This window comes from Panthera pardus, unplaced genomic scaffold (genome assembly GCF_024362965.1).
Source record: "Panthera pardus isolate Hobbes unplaced genomic scaffold, ASM2436296v1 HiC_scaffold_11, whole genome shotgun sequence".
NCBI classification, from domain to species: Eukaryota; Metazoa; Chordata; class Mammalia; order Carnivora; family Felidae; genus Panthera; species Panthera pardus.
Window position 1 is genome coordinate 88,968,065 of NW_026526666.1, and position 19,556 is coordinate 88,987,620.

General features: G+C 43.9%; 1 protein-coding gene and 1 pseudogene across 1 annotated transcript; both read left to right on the plus strand.

Moving 5' to 3' along the window:
* The first annotated feature begins 1,936 nt into the window (after positions 1–1,936).
* On the plus strand, positions 1,937–15,398 carry FUCA1 (alpha-L-fucosidase 1). The gene is made up of 8 exons (XM_019461781.2): positions 1,937–2,364; positions 4,240–4,374; positions 6,467–6,604; positions 8,767–8,872; positions 11,328–11,528; positions 12,983–13,173; positions 14,319–14,418; positions 14,640–15,398. The coding sequence occupies exons 1-8, from the start codon at positions 1,991–1,993 to the stop codon at positions 14,778–14,780; spliced, it is 1,386 nt and encodes a 461-aa protein (XP_019317326.2). The 5' UTR covers positions 1,937–1,990; the 3' UTR covers positions 14,781–15,398.
* A 443-nt stretch (positions 15,399–15,841) lies between these two features.
* LOC128776054 (U4 spliceosomal RNA) lies at positions 15,842–16,030 on the plus strand (annotated as a pseudogene).
* Positions 16,031–19,556: the final 3,526 nt, after the last annotated feature.

Consider the following 19,556-nt stretch of genomic DNA (forward strand, 5'->3'; position numbering starts at 1 on the left):
AAGGTGAACTTGTGATTCCTTAAAGTTTGGGCATGCCTTTCTTTAATCATTCGTGGGGTCTGCTCTCATTTTAGCAAAGAAAATGCCCCAAGTGCCTGGCATAAATTGACACTCAGCAAATATTTATTGTTTAACGAATGAAACTGGAGTTTAAAAATCATTTGCACTTCCACACTTCCTACCTCTCTCTTTTCACATTCACGCTCAATTTCTGCTCTAAGTAAAGAACTCGAGTTTATGGAGGAGGAGAGCAAGTGGGGAAAGGGGTCCGTGGATTTCACTGAGAACTCTCCTTATTATGGAGATGAGAGAACGGACCTAGACAGTGGACGAGACTTGCCCAAGAAGAGCCAACAAGGTGATACCCAGTGCCAAAAATGCAGGTCTCCCAACTTCCGGTTTTGTCCACACCGTCACCATGCCTCTCACCTACCTGTCCCTGCAGATTTACATTTTGGTGAGGAGAATAAGGAGCCGTGAAGGTCACAGTGTCCCATTTTACCTTCCCCAAGATAAGTTCCATAACGTCAGAGCCCATTACTCACTCTGATCACTAGAAGATGTGTGCAAATGGGTTGGGTTAGGTTTCTCGAGGTGGTCCATGCTTACTGTTCTAGGCACTATGTTACCATAATCTTGCAGAGAAAGACACACAGAAGATAAACTAGCTGTTCAATCAGCAACACCACTGTATTTCCTTATCACTCCTTGAATGAGGAAGTGCTTGGTTTTGTCAACACAGGCTCCAACCCCTCCCAGAAAGATGCAGCCTATAGAGGAGAGGCACAGATTCCACACCTGGAGACCTGGATTCTGGTCCCACCTCCGGCTCAAACTAGCCTCGTGATCCGCGGGCAACTCCAATCCCCTCTCTGGCTCTCAGTTTCCTCCTCCATAAGTAGGGAAGCGGATAGTGTCCAGGGTCTCCAAAGTCCCTTCGAACTCTGATGTGCCTCAGCTCTCTCACTGATACGTGGGGACTGGCTGTGCCACATGGGGTCATTGGGCTTCCCCCACCTGATGGCCTCACCTGTTTGAGCACACAGCGTGTAAAAGGGTAGAGGAGCTGGTGACATCCCTGAGAGACAAAGTTGACACGGGCGCTCCTTGGGCCTGGGGCTCTCAATTTTCTCACTCTGCTCTTCTAAAAACGTTCCTTAGTGGCAGCCTGTGCCCGGGTCTTGTTTTTTTGTTTGGTTTTGTTTCATTTGTTTATTTTTAATTTACATCCAAGTTAGTTAGCATATAGAGCAATAATGATTTCAGGGGTAGATTCCAGTGACTCATCCCCTATGTATCACACCCAGTGCTCATCCCAACAAATGTCTTCCTCAATGCCCCTTGACCATTTAGCCCATCCCCCCACCCACAGCCCCTCCAGCCACCCTCGGTTTGTTCTCTAGGGTCTCATTTTTCCAATTAGATATTACACTCTTTGAATTGCCTCAGAATGCCCAAAGCAAGTTCAGTAAATATTAGACGGGCACAGTGACCACAGAGGCTCTTCCTCTCTCGGCGCCCTCTCTTCCCCCTCTTCTTCCCTGGCAATGCCTCCACCATCCCTCTAGCCCGCATTTCTGCCTGGGCCGTCACTATGCCCTTCCATCTGGTATTCCTGCCTCCAGGCTGGCTCTTCTCTACTAACGTTCGAAAAGTCCTCTATGTCTCCCAATGACAAAATGCACTAGTCCCAGCTCTCAGCACTCGCCAGGCCTTCCTCACCCCCACTTTTTAACCCAGCTGTGACTCCCTCATTCATCCCTCAGGGATCACGGTCAACGACCCTTTGCGTTTTTCTCCTTTTGAGCGCCAGAGGGCGCTGCAGGAAAAGCCGCGGCGGAGAGGAACACAGTCGCCAAGTCGCCTAGGTTGACACGCCCCTTTTCCCCTCCGAGCCAATCATTAGTTAGAGTAGGCGGAACCGGGCGGCCCGCACCTGCGCGTTAAGAAGCAGAGAGGAGGCTCGGAGTCCGCCACTCGGTTCTCCGAGATGAAGTCGCGGGAGGTGGGCGCCGGGCTGGTGCTGCTGCTGCTGGTGCTGCTCCGAGCCGCATACGTGCGCGGGTTCCGGCCTCAGCCCCGTTATACCCCGGACTGGCAGAGTCTGGACTCCCGGCCGCTGCCGGAGTGGTTCGACAAGGCCAAGTTCGGGGTGTTCGTGCACTGGGGCGTGTTCTCGGTGCCGGCCTGGGGCAGCGAGTGGTTCTGGTGGCACTGGAAGGGCGAGGGGCTGCCGCAGTACGAGCAGTTCATGAGGGACAACTACCCGCCCGGCTTCAGCTACGCCGACTTCGGGCCGCAATTCACCGCGCGCTTCTTCAACCCGGACAGCTGGGCCGATCTCTTCCAGGCGGCCGGGGCCAAGTGAGTGTCGCCGCGGGGACCGGCGGAGCTCGCGTTCCCGGCTCGGGCTGACGTTGGGCAGGTGGGAACTGAGTGGGGGCGGGGCGGGAGGGGGGGGGGGAGGCGAGGCCGCTGTCCCCGGGTCGCACGGCTGCCCGGCTGACTTAAGGTCCCCCCGGGGCCTGTGATTTGCCTCCTGAAGGATGCAGAACTGAATGTAGCACTCCTGATCAGGAGAAGGCGCGTCTGCTGGGGGGTTCGAAGAAAATAAAGCTTTCAGGGAGGTGGTGGTCTGGAAAGCCCCTTGTCTACACCTGTTGATCGAGACGATTGAGCTCTGATACCTAATGTCCTTCCAGGTCAACAAGACAATCAGGATTCCAGAATTTTAATCCAGTGGTCTGGAGTTTTGTTACCTCCTTGCAGCCTCCTTCCATGGTGATAGAAAGGGGGTGTATTTAGTTCGTTTCAGCCTTAATATCTCCCAGGGGAAGAGGGAGGGGAGGGGAGTTCTGGTGTGCAGTCCATTTGGACGACAGTACCAGTTCTCACTCACCTGCTTCTTCTCAGTGCCCTGCACACAGAAAGTGCTCGAGAAATGTCTGAACTCTTTTGATAACTGTTGGAGCTTGAGTGTGGTCGGTGCAGAGAACTGAGAGTGTGGCATGCTGAAATGGGGAAGGGAGAGGCTGTTAAAGGCTGGGGCCAATCCTGAAGGACTAATCCATGAGGGCATTGTGTGAAGTCAGGTGTGAAGTCAGGGGATGGTTCCCTTCAGCTTCTAGAAGAATCAGCTTGGCGGCCGGGAGGGAAGCAGGTTGGAAGAGGGTAAGAATGGAGGCAGGGAGGTTTCTGGGCTCCTGGCTTAGAGTGGCCTTCCACCCTTACCTTGTCTTCTCAGTCATTTTCTGGGTTTTAGTTTCCCTTGGGTAAGTTCTTTTGTCCTAAAGAAAAATTACAGCTGACTCTTACTAGTGTTTGCCAATAAATATGTGGGAACATAAAGCTTGACCAAATGGAGGTGGTGGTCACTGTCTAATGGGAGCCTTAGAGATCCATACTTTACAAATGACAAAAAATTAAAATCTGGGAGACATCCTTTGTCCAGACCCCTTATTTTGTAGCCCAGGTGACTAGCCCAGACAGAGGAAGGGAACTAATGTCCTGCATCCAAATCTCATGACTCCAAGGTGAAGGTTCTTTCCACCACACCAGGGGTCTGCATACTGTGGCCCGAGAGATGACCTGTTTCTATAAGTTCCATGAGATGAGAATGGTTTTTACATTTTAAAGGGTTTAAAAAAGAAAAAGGATATGCTACGGAGAGGAGTGGGGGCCACAAAGGCTGAAGTACTATCTGGCCTTTCAAGTCTTAGAGCTCCCTACCTCAGCCAGTGATTAAATTATCACGTGCAGGCTTCCTCTGTTTTTCTGCCATTAAAGCAAATGAGATGTTGAGTGATTTGGTTGTTATTTCGACATTTTTCTCACCAGTTCTTTTGGTCTTTTGTCACCTCTGTAAGTGAGAGGCAATCCAGGTGACCTTTGCCTTTACTTTTCTATCATCTGCTATTTCCAGAACCGGAGAGCTAAGGTGCACTTCTTTTCCCTTATCTACTCCTCCCTTCCCTCTGGGCGTCCTCCTTGGCTGGGGACTAAAGAATGGTCCTCCTTAAGTTTGCTTCCATTCCTAAAACTCCCCATGGGGGTTTGTGACTGCCGCAGCTCCCTGGGTGTCAGCTCCCTGGGTGTCGCTAATGCAATTACCCATATGCAAGTAAGTTTTCTGTAATCACGTTCTCGGGACCATTTTTAAAACCCTCAGGCATGCTGGGTAAGTTCATGCTTGTGGCCCGCCGCCTGCTTCCTTTGCTCATGTAGTTTTGATGTCCACAGATACGTAGTCCTGACAACAAAGCATCACGAAGGCTTCACAAACTGGCCAAGTCCTGTGTCTTGGAACTGGAACTCCAAGGATGTGGGTCCCCATCGCGATTTGGTTGGTGAGTTGGGAAAAGCTGTTCAGAAGAGGTAGGCATCTACAGATGGTTACTCTTTCATGTCTTTTGATGCACCATTTCCCTCCGATCTTACGTGTCGTCTAAGTTTACGTTCAGCGAGTAGCCTGGCCTTTGAATTAGCAGGCTCTGATGCCCAGCGCTTTTCATGCCTGAACTTTCCATGATACCGTGAGAGAAGGTCATGGCCTTGTTTAGGTGAAGGATACCCAGAGTAGCCCACAATGCCTCATTTGCACCCTGTGAAGGATTCTTTCTGGAAGGCCTTGCAACCCAAGGCCTTTTCTGGTGGCTGATGAAGGACTGGGTCTGTCATCTCTGTGTCCCCCTTAGCTGTCAACACGCAGCTTTGCAGGCATTCGGAGAAAGTCTGGCTGAATGGTAGATCCAGAGGGAACTGAAAAGGGCAGTTAGAGCAGCAGAAAAGTGAGGCGAGGAGCCGCTTGGTTGATTCTAATTAATGCTTCCTAATATTTATCAACTTAATAAGAAGTAACTTTCCCAAGGGGCACCTGGGGGGCTCAGTCAGTTAAGCATCAGACTCTTGATTTCGGCTCAGGTCATGCTCTCACTGTTCCTGGGATGGAGGCCACCCCCCCCCCATCACCCCCCCCCCCCCCCCATCAGGCTCTGTGCCGAGAGCTCGGAGCCTACTTGGGATTTTCTCTCCTTCTCTCTGCTGGTGCACTCGCTCCCTCTCTCTCTCTCTCTCTCTCTCTCTCTCTCTCTCAAATAAATGTTAAACATTAAAAAAAAAAAAAAAAAGTAACTTCCCAAGATCAAAGAGCTAGGAAATGGTAGAGGTGGGCTTTGAACCCCATTATCCTGGTTTTGTGCCCTACAATTCTAGGTATGTTTGCCTGTAGAGAGGAAAAGTAGTAGTGTTTGTCCCCTGCCCAATCCCGCTCTTTTGTGATTTGGTAAACTTGCTGCCCTGTTTCAGGGATAGGCCAGCTGCCTGTTTGTATAAATAAAGTTTGATTGGAACACAGGTACGTCCACTCATTTATGGGTTATGTCTGGGGCTGCTTCAAGCTGCAACTTCAGAGTTGTGATAGAGACCGTGAGGCCCACAAAGTCTAAAATGCTATGTGGCCATAAAGAAAGCGTTTACTGACTCTGGTCACCTGTTCAGTATTCAGTCTCCCAATGCTGTGCTTGGCTCACAGTCCTGCTGTAAAACTCTGAGATGTTGATGAGATCTGGATTTTACCATCCTTGATTTTTACCTTCTTTGTACCTGGTTAGGCCCCAGGTCATATGATGAAACACTTAACTCTAATTCTTTCTGCCTTATCTGTGCGGTTGCAATGTTATCCTTACTTCTTACTGAGTATAGCATTTCTGTGACACTCACCACTTAGAACTCAAAACAAGTTTTATTGTGTACAAAAATAGGTCACTTTGACCCTTTTTCATTTTGGCTAAGAATTCTTAACATTTCAGTGTTAAGAACTATTAGTAAATCTTAGGTAAATGAAACAATAAACCTGTATTCATTAATTTCAACTAAATAGAAAATGTTACTAATGATCACTTCTGAGAGATAAGATTTTGGATGTTCTTTATATTTTTTTCTATTTTTTCTATTTTTTTATATTTATATATATTTATAATATTAATATATTATATATTATATATTTTATATTATATTATATTATAATACAATATATTATATATATAATCATATATTATTATATTTATAATTATATATTATATATATTTATAATATTTTATATTTTCTATTTTTTCTATTTTTCTATTTTTTCTATTTTCCAATATCTTTACTGGAAGAAAAACAGTTCTTAAAAAAGAACTATGTGTCATTACTGAGATAATGGACATAGATAAAATATGGTTTAAATAACATTTGGTGTTAAGATAGTTATGTATAAAAAGTAGTCATGTGTATTATCAAAAACCCAATCATCTTGTTTAAGTTAATGATAAGACATAATTTAAGGAAATGGTTTGGGATCCCACTGCCCTGCATACCCTTACGGGTGAGTTTCACTGAGATGTAAAATGCTGTCACTGATTTTTCTTAAACTAAATTATTTTTTCTTTGCTTACTGGACAGGTACTGTTCTATTTTTCTTTTTCAGGAACATGCGTTATGGACTCTATCACTCACTGTTAGAATGGTTCCACCCACTCTACCTACTTGATAAGAAAAATGGCTTCAAAACACAGCATTTTGTCTATGCAAAAACAATGCCAGAACTGTACGACCTTGTTTACAGGTAAAAAAAAATAATAATAATTATTTTTGGTCTTATGACTTTTATCAGTGAAATTAGAGCTTCCTATAGGATACTGTTAAGTTGGGGGGAAGGGGAAAGGAAGGACTATGGAAAAAAATCTACAAGACATCAAAATAAGAATGGTGGTTTGTATTAAGACAGAGTATATATATATATTTTTTTTAAAATCTTTTTTTTTTAACATTTATTTATTTTTGAGACAGAGAGAGACAGAGTATGAACAGGGGAGGGGCAGAGAGAGAGGGAGACACAGAATCTGAAATGGGCTCCAGGCTCTGAGCTGTCAGCACAGAGCCCGATGCGGGGCTCGAACTCACGGACCGTGAGATCATGACCTGAGCTGAAGTCGGACGCTTAACCGACCGAGCCACCCAGGCGCCCCAAGACAGAGTATATTTTTTTCCTCCTCTACTTCTCAAAACTCCCATAATGTGGTCATAACTGTCTTTATAGGTTAAAATGAACAAAACCAAGGATGGTGGTTAAGTCAAAACTTCAGGCCCTCTTTACATGTAGTTTTCTCTGTCGGGACCTAGCAGAGGGGCAACAAGCCCCTGCATAGGATTTGGCATCCGGCAGATTTGCATTTGAACCCTGGCTCTTGTTACAAGCCTTAAATGACTACCCTTCTGAGCTTCAGATTCTCACTGTGTAAAGTAGGGAAATCGTGTCTTTTACATAGGGCTCAGAATAATATGTGAAAAGTATCTGTCACCTTGCCTGTACAGAAGAAGGGTGGCGTTATCATTATTATCATTAAAACGATCACTTTCACATTGGGGTTCAGCACTAGTCTTCACCATGCTTTATTTCTAGTTTGCCCTTCTCGCACCTGGGCGTGCCACCTCGTAGAGGATGGTGAACCTTCAAGACTCTAGCGGCAGCCATCTCTGCCTGGACTCTCATTTTAGACCAAAACCAAAACAAAACTCCTTGCGTCCAGATGACTTCCCTAAGGAAATAGTACGGTCGTAAGAGACCCGCAGAGGTTCGGAGTCCCGACGGAACTGGATCTGAAACCCGGTTCTTTTTCTTGCTGGCTGTATGGCCTTGAACAAACTCCTTAATCTGTCTAGATCTCAGTTTCTTTATCTGTGAAAGGAGGTTAATAGACACTGCGGGGCTGTTGTGAAAACTAATGAGGTAATGATGAGTATAAAGTGCCTAGTACAGTTTCTCATACACGGTACCACACAGGCCACCTGCGTTTTATCTTGCCTCTCAGACAGGCAATCTTTTTCCTGAAGTCCACTTGCTGTCCTGCTTACAGAGCACAGCACAGGATCAGGTTCGGGTAAATTTGCACATGAGTTTCAGCTCCTATCACTTACAAGCTTTGCCACCTAAAACACACTGCCCTGCTGAGCATCAGGTTCTTGCTCTCTAAATGGGAATAATCGTGCTTACCTCATAGGTGCGTGTGCTCACGCCGCATAGAGCTCAGAGTGTCACTATGTGAAAGGTGCAGCTGTGGCTCAAGTGGACTCAAAAGATCCTTTATAGTTGAGGCTATGGCAGTTGTCCAAAAACAGTGCATTTGGTGGAATAGTTGAAGCTTTTTTTTTTTTTTTTTTTTAACATTGATTCATTTTTGAGAGACATTGTGAGTGGGGGAGGGGCAGAGAGAGAGGGAGACACAGAATCCGAAGCGGGCTCCAGGCTCTGAGCTGTCAGCACAGAGCCTGATGCGGGACTAGAACTCACAGACCACGAGATCACGACCTGAGCTGAAGTCAGACGCTTAACCGACTGAGCCACCCAGGTGCCCCGAAGCGCTTAATACATCTTAAAAGCAGACACCTTAATCCTATAGTTCTGGAGCACCACTCTTGATCAGAAGTAGTTGCTGGAAGGAAATCAAATTGTATATATACTGATTGCGACTCTTTTTTCGGAAGACATTGAAAAAAGATTAGGAGGAAATATACCAAAATATTGTGTATTAAACAGCGGTTATATGAGCAACCATAACAGTTACAGCTGTTGTTTTTGTCTCTTTAGTTTTCCACATTCTCTGCACCATGTAATTTTTTGGTACTTTCAAAATGGGAGAAATTTTTATATTTGTTACAAAATAGATCCGTAAGACCTTACTGTGAACAGATTCAGATGATAAACTTTCCTAATTGTGTATCTTTCAGGTATGAACCTGACTTGATTTGGTCTGATGGAGAGTGGGAATGTCCTGATACTTACTGGAACTCTACAGAGTTTCTTTCTTGGCTCTACAATGATAGCCCAGTCAAGGCATGTGATTGTATGACTTCTCTCTTATTTGTCTGTTACGAGAAAAGAAAGAGTAAGGAGCCAAGATCTGGAGTAATAACAGTGACAACAGCAACAATAATAAATACTAATAGCAACGTGGAGGTGGTAGGGACCAGGGGACTTCATGGGTAGTAAAGGTTTCTCCTTTCCCCCCCCTTCCTTAGAGTATAAGCTTTTCTTTTTCTTCTTTAATTCTTGATTTAAATTTTTTTTTTTTTTTTTAATATTTACTTGTTCTTGAGAGACAGAGCATGAATGGGAGAGGAGCAGAGAGAGAGGGAGACAGAATCCGAAGCAGGCTCCAGGCCCTGAGCTGTCAGCACAGAGCCCGACACAGGGCTCGAACTCACAGATCGTGAGATCATGACCTGAGCTGAAGTTGGACCCTCAATGGGCTGAGCCACCTTTGATTCTTGACTTTGACAACAGAGGTTTACATCTTGTTAAATTTAAGGAGTAGAATTTGACAATAAATTTCATATATTGAAAAAAAAAAAAAATTTAAGGAGTAGAATAGAAGCAGTATGTAGAAATCCCAGAGACTTAGAGAAAGTAAAATATACTATTAAGCACACGAACATTATAAATGAAAAAAAAACAAAAAAAAACCAGCCCTCCCCCCCAAATTAATAGACAAAACATAAAAATTAAATGATGGGAATGAGATGTACATATTTATGACTGTACCTAATCTGTGTTGGTCATGTGGTTTAACTCTCGAGGAAATTTCCTTGCCCTTCTATCCAAATTCTTGACGGAACTTTGCCTCCCTCCCCTCCCCCTCCTCCTCCCCCCTGCTACATACTCAGCACTATGACACTGTATAGCTGCCCGTTTCTGGTTTGTATTTCCGTACGCTTACAAAGTCACAGAAGCCTGGGTCTTCACCGCACAAAAATTTAACAATTCTGCATATTCTGGATTTGTTGTGGATTTTCAAGAAAAATCCAAGTATAGCACCAGGTTGTACTGAGCTATCTTGGTAGATTCATAAACCTCCTAAGGAGCTTATTGGGTAACTGTTACTAAATTCAGGAGGTAAAAAGGGAAAAACTGATGTGACACCTAGAAATTAAGAGTGCTTTTCTGGGATTTGCCAAGTGTGGAGGGACTCAGGGGGCACAGCTTAAAACGGGCTTTCCCCAAGGTGCTCACCCTGGACCGGCTCCGATGTGCACCCTCGGGTGGGACGTTGCAGATGCTGTTCTGCACACTCTTGTTCTATGCTTTCTCGTGCGTTAGGAAGGAGGGTTATTTCGGAGCTATGCTCGTCTTGGGAAAGTGCTTTTAGGAGAAGTCCCTTTTCCTTACTGTTCCTTCTGTCCGTAATTCCCACATGGCTCCCTCCTGTGCTTCCTCCAGTCTTCCCCCAGAGCTCATCTGATTCGTGCAGCCTTCCTAGTCCCCCTGTCTGAAACTGCAGCATGCCCCTGTCTCCCTGCTGCCTTTTTCCCTTAGCACTGCCTGGCTTAACATTTTTCAGATGTCACTTGCCTTGTTTCTTAACTCTCTCTCAGTAAAGGGTCAGCTTTCTGAGGGCAAGGTTTTGGGTCTATTCATTGCTACATCCCCAACCCCAAGAACAGTACTTAGCCAGTTAGGCACCTAATAAGTATTAGTTAAATGTTAACTAAATCTGGCTCCTGACAATTCATATTCTTTGCTAGAATTAAGAAACACTCCCGGATTAGTGTTTCCCCTTTAAGTTAGGTAATTAACTCTGCTGTGCTGTCATATTGTCCACACGTCTGTCTCCTCAGCCAGTCTCTGCTGGATCTCTAAGGACAAAAACTGTTTTATTCACCTTAGATATGCCAGCACGAGCATAATGGTAGTATTAATCATTAACATTGAGATAATCTGCGTAATTTCTCAGAGTGCAGCAAAGATTTGAAGGAAGGAAAAGAATATTTGCTGACTTTTCTTTACCTAGGAAAAGGAAGTCAGGGTTATATAGTGGAAAGCATCTTGGGCTGAGTTCACCTACCAGCTTCACAATCCCAGCTTCCTGAAACTCTGCCCAGGGATGTGACCTTGGGCAAGTCTTCTCTCCATTTCTCCTTTATAGAAGAAGTGGTTTACCAGATGGTCTTTAAAACAGGCTCTCCCAGCTCTGACGTTACCTATGGGCCTAGCAGGGTTTCTCAGCCTAGCACTGTTGACATTTGGGGCTGGATGTTTTGTTGTGAGACATTTAACAGCATCCCTGGCCTCTACCCATAGATAGCAATAGCACCACCCCGACTGTGGCAACCAAAAATGTCTCCAGACTTTGCCAAAAGTCTCCAGAGTAAAACAGCCCCCAAACGAGAACCACTGTTGTAGACCAAGTCTGCTCCTTCTGTCCAGATACATACTTAATTTACCAAACAGCATTACATAAGGAGGCTAGGTGGTTTTACCTCTGGTGACCCAGTACTCTTTCTTCCTTTAGGACAAGGTAGTGGTAAATGACCGATGGGGTCAGAACTGTTCCTGTCACCATGGAGGATACTACAACTGTCAGGATAAATTCAAGCCAGAGAGCTTGCCAGATCACAAGTGGGAAATGTGTAGCTCCATAGACAAGGTCTCCTGGGGCTATCGTCGCAACATGGTGATATCTGACGTCGCAACTGAGTGTGAAATCATTTCGGTAAGAACACTTACGAGTTAGGTGTTTGTTAACTACTATCTCAAACTAGCCTTCTAACTAAGAGTGGTGGGAGCATTCTGGGATGGAAGTGCAGCTCGATCCATAGACCCACTGGGGTCATTGAACATACCCACAGAAACCTGTCCTAAGGAAATCATTGTAATTACAGAAGAAGGTTTTACATACAGAGATGTTCTTCCCAGGATTATCTGCAGTTGGACATGCGGATTGTGTTCATTTCTGGCAGCCGTAAGGGGATATTTAAGTAGGTTTGGGGATTTTCCTTAACCGTTAAAAAGTTTATGAATGTAATATTGGGTCAGTGCCTGGGGATTGCGTGAAAAAATAAGTTATGAATTACCACAGCTATATAAAATCTATTTCCACTGCATGGGAAAAAGACCAGAAGGGAGTATCAAAAGTTGGTGGTGTAGTGTCTTTGGGATACTGTGACAGTCTCCTTTTTAAAATTTTGTGAGTGTAACCATAATTTTTCTGGGCCTCCTTGAAGTGCACCTGTTTGAGGTCATAGTAAATACACACACACACACACACACTCCAGAAGCCTTGAAGAATATATTTCTTTACAGCATCTTTTCCCGGAGAGGCAGCATATACATTTATGTAGCCCATTTCTTTTTTTTTTTTTAATGTTTATTTATTTATTTTTGAGAGAGGGAGAGAGACAGAGCACGAGTGGGGGAGGGGCAGAGAGAGAGGGAGACATAGAATCCCAAGCAGGCTCCAGGCTCCAAGCTGTCAGCACAGAGCCCGACGCGGGGCTCGAACCCACAAACCGTAAGATCACGACCTGAGCCAAAGGCGGACACTTAACCGACTGAGCCACCCAGGCTACATAGCCCATTTCATACAGAGCGTCCCGAATTCTGCAGATCTCGTCCATGTCCCCAAAGTGCCCCTAGCACCCCCTCAAAATCTCTCTTGTCTTATCCCCATATTCTCTCTATGTGGCTCCATGGGATCACATCACAGCAAAGTGTTTTGTCCTCCCCTTCCCTGCTCACACTTTGCCCTTCTGACACATGACCTTCCCAGTGCGTGCCGCACCGTGGGGAGTGCAGGCTGACACGGAAGCACCCATGATCACTTCCTGGAATTCAAGTTAATCTATTTCTCCACTCTGTAGCAGGATTTTTTCAGTTTTCTCATATAAACCCGTCCTGCTTTCATAATGACAAAAAATATATGGCATTTTCAAAAGGGTAAAGGCTATTCACCAAAGGAGATTCTTTTTCTTAATACCTATGTGTTTCAGATTCTGTGTCTCCCTCTCTCTGACCCTCCCCCGTTCATGCTCTGTCTCTCTCCGTCTCAAAAATAAATAAACGTTTAAAAAAAAATTTTTTTTTAAATAAAAAAAATACCTATGTGTTCTCAGCATCATGCTGGGCTTGGCACTCGTAGCTACGGTTTCACTGTTCTGCTCTCTCCAGGAACTGGTTCAGACAGTGAGCTTGGGAGGCAACTACCTTCTCAACATTGGGCCAACTAAAGACGGGCTGATAGTTCCCATCTTCCAAGAAAGGCTTCTTGCTGTTGGGAAGTGGCTGAGCATCAATGGGGAGGCCATCTATTCCTCTAAACCGTGGAGGAAGCAACTGGAGAAGAACACGACGTCTGTGTGGTGAGCTTGTCCTTCGTTGCGGGCGGGAGCAGGACGGCAGCCTGTCCCAAACCGGCGTCTCCTCGGGTCCGCAGTGTTAGAAGCCAGGCTGGAAGCCATCTTGATTGAGGAAACCCGGAGCCGTTCTTTTGCTGTTAAATTTGTACCCCAGTTTATGTCTGAAGCCACCAGGATATCTTTGACTCGTGAGAGGTGTGGTGGGCTTCGTGAAGGAAGGAGCCACGAGGCATCTGTTAACATACTTGACCTTGTTACCCTATCTCTAAAAATAGTAATAGCCAGTACTTGCACAGCACCTACAGTGTGTTAGGCTCCAATCCAAATTCTTCCCATTCACATAATCCCTTCAGTAGCCCCACCAAGTGGACACTGTTATCATCCCCATGTTGCAAGTGAGAAGGGGACCCAGGGCAGTTCTATACAGTTCCTAACCCTAGGACCACAAAGCTAACTAGTGGAGAAGTTGTGATCGAAACTTGGAATTTTGAATCTAGTTATTTGACCTTGGGCCTGTGTTTTTCAAGTGCGAAGCAGGGCAAAGATACTTAACTTCCCGGAGTTGTTGTGATGGTTAAGCGTGATAACTTATGTAAAGCGCCCGAGAGCATGCCCAGCGTATACAAAGTGCTCAGCGAAAGGTATCTGCAGGTGTTACACCATAGCACATAGGTCTTTGGATCGGGGGAAACACGTTGATCCTTCCGTTTCGAGTGAATTTCTATTTAGTGATTTTCATCCTCTTCTCTAAGCCTGGTGAACTCTCAGAACAAATGCGTCTTTATTGTACATCTTGCCCTTGTTAGATCCTCTGCTGTTCTCCCACGGATTTAGGGTTGAAAAAAGATTTGAATAATAAGGGAAGTGGCTTCAATGTGAAATAACTAGTATAAGCGTTAAAATTTTTTAAAGACAATTTCTAGCCCAGTAGAGCAGGAAAATGGAAGAGATCACCAAAAAGAGCCTTCCAAGGCTGTTTTCTTTCCTTCCTGCAGACCTTAACTGGTGTCCGAGTAAGCATCACTTCCTAGCAGCAGTGACAGACTCAAGGTCTTGGAGTTGGTAGATAACTGAAAGGGAGATGTATAAGGTTATGTGTCAGGCTCACAAGCCAGGTATTTCTGACAATGGTGTTTCTTTTTTCCCAGGTATACCTCAAGAGAAACAACTGTTTATGCCATTTTCCTGCACTGGCCAGAAAATGGAGTCTTAAGACTCGTATCCCCCATAACTACCTCGACTACACAGGTAAGGAGCCTCTCAGTCTGTCCTTTCTGAGAGGTAACTTTTTTTAAAGGAATGGGAGGTCATCTCTGTTTCTTCCCTTTGGCCCCAGTTTTCCCCCATTTTGATTCCCCTTTTAGACCGTCTGCCCTCCCCTGGCCCGGTGTGGCCGTCTCCCATCATGTTCAAGCCGTATTCTGTACTCAGTGCACTGATGTGTGATCATTCCCTTTTACTTTCTGCAGATAACGATGCTGGGGATCGAAAAAGATCTGAAATGGTCTCCAGATCCAGAAGGAGGTCTACTCATTTATCTGCCCCAGTTACCACTCCTTACTCTCCCAGTTGACTTTGGTTGGACTATAAAGCTGATAGGAGTGGAGTGACCACTGGAGCTCAGGCAGAACTGTCTTCTCTTTGCTGCTTTGATTTTCCTCTTATAGCACCATCGTTGTAATAAACTACTTCTCTACTCAGAGCTGGATTTTCCAACACATTTTAATCAAAGGAACTGAGGGTCTGTACTGATGTCTCTGTGGATCAGGGATCTGACATCCATGGCTAGCATGTCTCTCTCTGAGCAGAAGGAACTAATCGGTTAAGCTCTGAGTTCATCCTTCTCTTCCCAACTCGGGAAATTCTCTACCCTGGAAACTTCCCTCCATTCTCTGTGTCCGAAACCTGTTTCCTTACTCAGTGACTTCAGGTAAAGAATAAGCCAGTCACCCTATTGCCTGTGGAAGGAGGTGAAAAAGGTTTAGCAAGCTCAACCACATGCTGTTTACCTAGTGCCATTTGTCATCCCCACCCTTCCAAGAGGTGGAGAGCCTGGAAGGGAAAGAAGAGGCTTGCTAGACTGCACGTGGTCAGCTCTTTGAAGTTTCCAAAGCAAACTAGGGACTCACAAGTCCAGTTTGTTTACAGAGATATTATGAAGGAAATGAATGTGATTCTGCCTTGCTTTTTAAAATACGATCAAATAAATAAATTTTTATGTCAAATCATTTCTACCAAAAAGCATGTTGTAGTCTTCTTCTCCCAGTTTCTATATGGACTGCTTATAAAAAGCTTTATATTTCTGTAAAAAGAAAAAAAAAAAGACTCGCCAAGTCTCCTTAATGCAGAACAGAGAACATAATTCCTTGGTTTTTTTGCTTCTCTAATACTGCTTCTTTTGAGTTGGCTACCAGTTCAGCCCCCCTCCCCCCTTTAATTATAGATCTAATCAGATTTTCCATTTCTTTTTTATTTGGTAGATATATTTAGACATCTTAACACGACGTTTAAGGAACGTTTGTTTTCTCAAGCACATGGAATATTTATAAATATAAATACCAAAGGAGCACTATCATACAGATGTCTGCAACATAATTAAAGGACCATAAAAACATAAAAACCTGGAGGAAAAAAGCCTATAGTTTGGAAATTTTAAAACATACTTTAAAATAGCTTTGCACAGTGGCAGTATCATAGCCAATGAGGTTTATCCGAGGCACGATTATTGCTAATTAAAACATACTTTAAAATAACTCACTGATCAAAGAAGGCACCATACAGGGAATGAGAAAATGCTTAGAATAATATTGAGAACACTATGTACTGAATCTTCTGAGATGGAATGAAGTCTTTAGAGAGGATGCTGGGAAGATGACAGAGAGGAGGCACCAGGAATCTATCTCCAGACCTGGACCACAATTGCACTGGCAGAATTTGATGCAACTTTTGTAGAACTGTGGAGTCTACCAAGGCTCCAACTTCCAGAGGAAGATTTGGATGGTAAATTGTGGTTAGTGTTGGTCAACTTAGCTGCCTATTCCCCACCCCCAGCCACGGAACAGGCAGCTATGAATGTGTTCCTGGAACAACTTGCACACAGCTCATGGGAGCCCAAGAGGGCAAAAAGGACCCTGCCCTCCAAATACCTGGGATTTGAGCTCGGATCTCTGATGGCTGCTTCTGGTCACAGAGGTGGGCAGCCATTGTTGTGCCTCCCCCATTGTTGCAAGCCCCTCCTCCTTGGGCTAAAGTGACTTCCAGTGGATTTAAAGGGCTAGTGCCCTCCCCTCTCCCATTCAAATATTACCCATTTGGGGAGCCAGACATTAAAAACGAGGATATTCAAAAGCAACTGCATGTATGAGGAGAATTAGAAAGTGACCATGCATGCCCAGGGAAAGGCTCAGAAAAGACCTGAGGAGACCTTAAGTTTATACCTCTGGATTATCCTCAGCATAGAAACAGCCTACAATAATCAAAATACGAAAACAATAACAACAACAAAACCCCAGCAAACCCAGGAGGGTAGTAACTGATTTCCAGAGTTAACGACATTATTGGATTCCAACTTCCAGTTTTAAACAAATCACCAGGCATGCAAAGAAACAGGGAAACATGTCCCTTCAAAAGAAAAAAGTGAATCAACAGAAACTTAAAAACAAGTCTCTGAAAAAGACCTGATGGCAGATAAATTAGACCTTAAAACAGCTGCCTTAAAGACGCTCAAAAAACTAAAGGAAGCTGTGGGAGAAATTCGAGAAAATGATGTACGAATGAAACCTATGTCAATAGATAGCTAGATAACGTAAGAAACTGCACACGCACAAAATTCTGGAGCTGAAAAGTACAATAACTAAAATGAGAAATTCACCAGAGGGATTCAAAGGTAGATTTGACTAGGCAGAAGAAAGGATACCGCACTTGAAGACAGGACAATGGAAATTATGGAGCCTGAGGAACTGAAAGAAGAAAGATTGAAGAAAAGACCATATGTTAGAGCAGAGATCAACAGAATAGAGAACCAAAAAACAATAGAGAAGATAAATGAAACAATTGTTTTTTCAGGGCGCCTGGGTGGCTCAGTCAGTTGAGCATCCAACTCTTGATTTCACCTCAGGTCATGATCCCAGGGTTATGGGATTGAGCCCTGTGTCAGGCTCTGCACTGAGTGTGGAGCCTGCTTAAGATTTTCTCTCTCTGAGCCAAAGCATAAGAGACTCTTAAAAACTGAGAACAAACTGAGGGTTGATGGGGGGTGGGAGGGGGGGGGGGTGGGTGATGGGTGTTGAAGGGCACCTTTTGGGATGAGCACTGGGTGTTGTATGGAAACCAATTTGACAATAAACTTCATATATTGAAAAAAAATTTTTGTAAATTAAAAAAAAAAAAAAGATTTTCTCTCTCTGCCCCCCTCTCCTACTTGCATGTGAACTGTCTCTCTCTAAAAAAACCTTTTTTTAAAGTTCATTTTTTGAAAAGATCAGCAAAATGACAAACCTGTAGCTATGATGAAAAAAGAAGATTCAAATTACTAAAATAAAAATGAAAATGGGGACATTACTACTAATTCTATAGAAATAAAAAGGACTATAAGAGAAAACTAATGAGCAGTTGTACTCCAACAAACTGGATAACCTAGATGAAGTGGGAAATTTCCAAAAAACAAAACCTACCAAGACTGCATCACAAAGAAATAGAAAACCTGAATAGACTTATAACTAGTAAGGAGATTGAATCAATAGTTTTAAAATCTCCTGTCAAAGAAAATCCCTGGACCCAATAGCTTCTTGACAAATTCTACCGTTTAAAGAACTAACTTTTCCAAAAAATTAAAGAGGAGAGAAAACTTCCTAATTTTGCGAGACCAGCATTAAACTCATATCAACCCAGACAAAGACACTACCGGAAGACTACAGACCAATATCCCTATGATCATTGATGCAAAACTCTTCAACAAAATACTAGCAAACCCAAATCAGCAAAATATTCAAAGTATTACACACCATCACCAAGTGGAATTTATTCATGGAATGCAAGGATGGTTCAAGATACAGAAATCAATCATTATAATACACCACATTAACAAAATGAAGGGGAAAAAACATGATCATCTCAACTGATGAAAACATTTGACAAAATCCAACACTTTTTTTGTGAAAAATACACTCAAGAAACTAGGACTAAAAGCAAACTACCTCGACATAATAAAAGCCATATAAAGGGGCGCCTGGGTGGCGCAGTCGGTTAAGCGTCCGACTTCAGCTCAGGTCGCGATCTCGCGGTCCGTGAGTTCGAGCCCCGCGTCGGGCTCTGGGCTGATGGCTCGGAGCCTGGAGCCTGCTTCCGATTCTGTGTCTCCCTCTCTCTCTGCCCCTCCCCCGTTCATGCTCTGTCTCTCTCTGTCCCAAAAATAAATAAACGTTAAAAAAAAAAAAAAATTAACACCAGAAGGAGTTCCGTAAGGTCAGAGGCTATTTAAAAAAAAAAATAAAAAATAAAAAAAATAAATAAAGCCATATAAAAAACCTGTAGCAAACATCATACTCAATGGTGAAAGACTGAAAGCTTTTCCTCTAGGACCACACACAAGACATGAATTCCTGCTTTTACCACTTCTCTTTGGAAGTCCTAGCCAGAGCAGCTAGTCAAGAAAAAGAAATAAAAGGTATCCAAATTAAAAAGGAATAAGTAAAATACTCTGTTTGCAGATGATATAAGCTGATATGTAGAAAACCCTGAAGATTCCACACACACACACACACACACACACACACACACACTGTTAGTTACTAAGTAACCAAACAGCATGGTACTGGCATAAAGCAGACATAAAGTAGATAAATGGATTAGAATAGAGAGACTCAAAATAAATCCTTGCACATGTGGTCAAATTATTTTTGAAAATGGTGCCAAGACATTTACTGGGGGAAAAAACAGTCTTTTCGACAAATGGTGCTGGGAAAACTAGATATCTATGTGCAAAAGAATGAAGTTAGACCCTTCTCTGATATCATACAAGATTAACTCAAAATGGATCAAATACCTACACGTAAGGCCCAAAAACAATAAAACTCTTGGAAGACAGATGACATAGGACAAGAGTTCATGATACTGGATTTGGTAGTGATTTTGTGGATACACCAAAGGCACAGAAAACAAAAAGAAATAGACAAATGGACTTAATGAAAATTTTTAAAATTTGTGCATCCAAAGGCACCATCAACAGGATTTATAGAACAAACCTCAGTTAAAAAAAAAAAAAAGAATGCGGGGCGCCTGGTGGCTCAGTCGGTTAAGCGTCCAACTTCGGCTCAGGTCATGATCTCGCGGTTTGTGAGTTCAAGCCCCGTGTCGGGCTCTGTGCTGACAGCTCAGAGCCTGGAGCC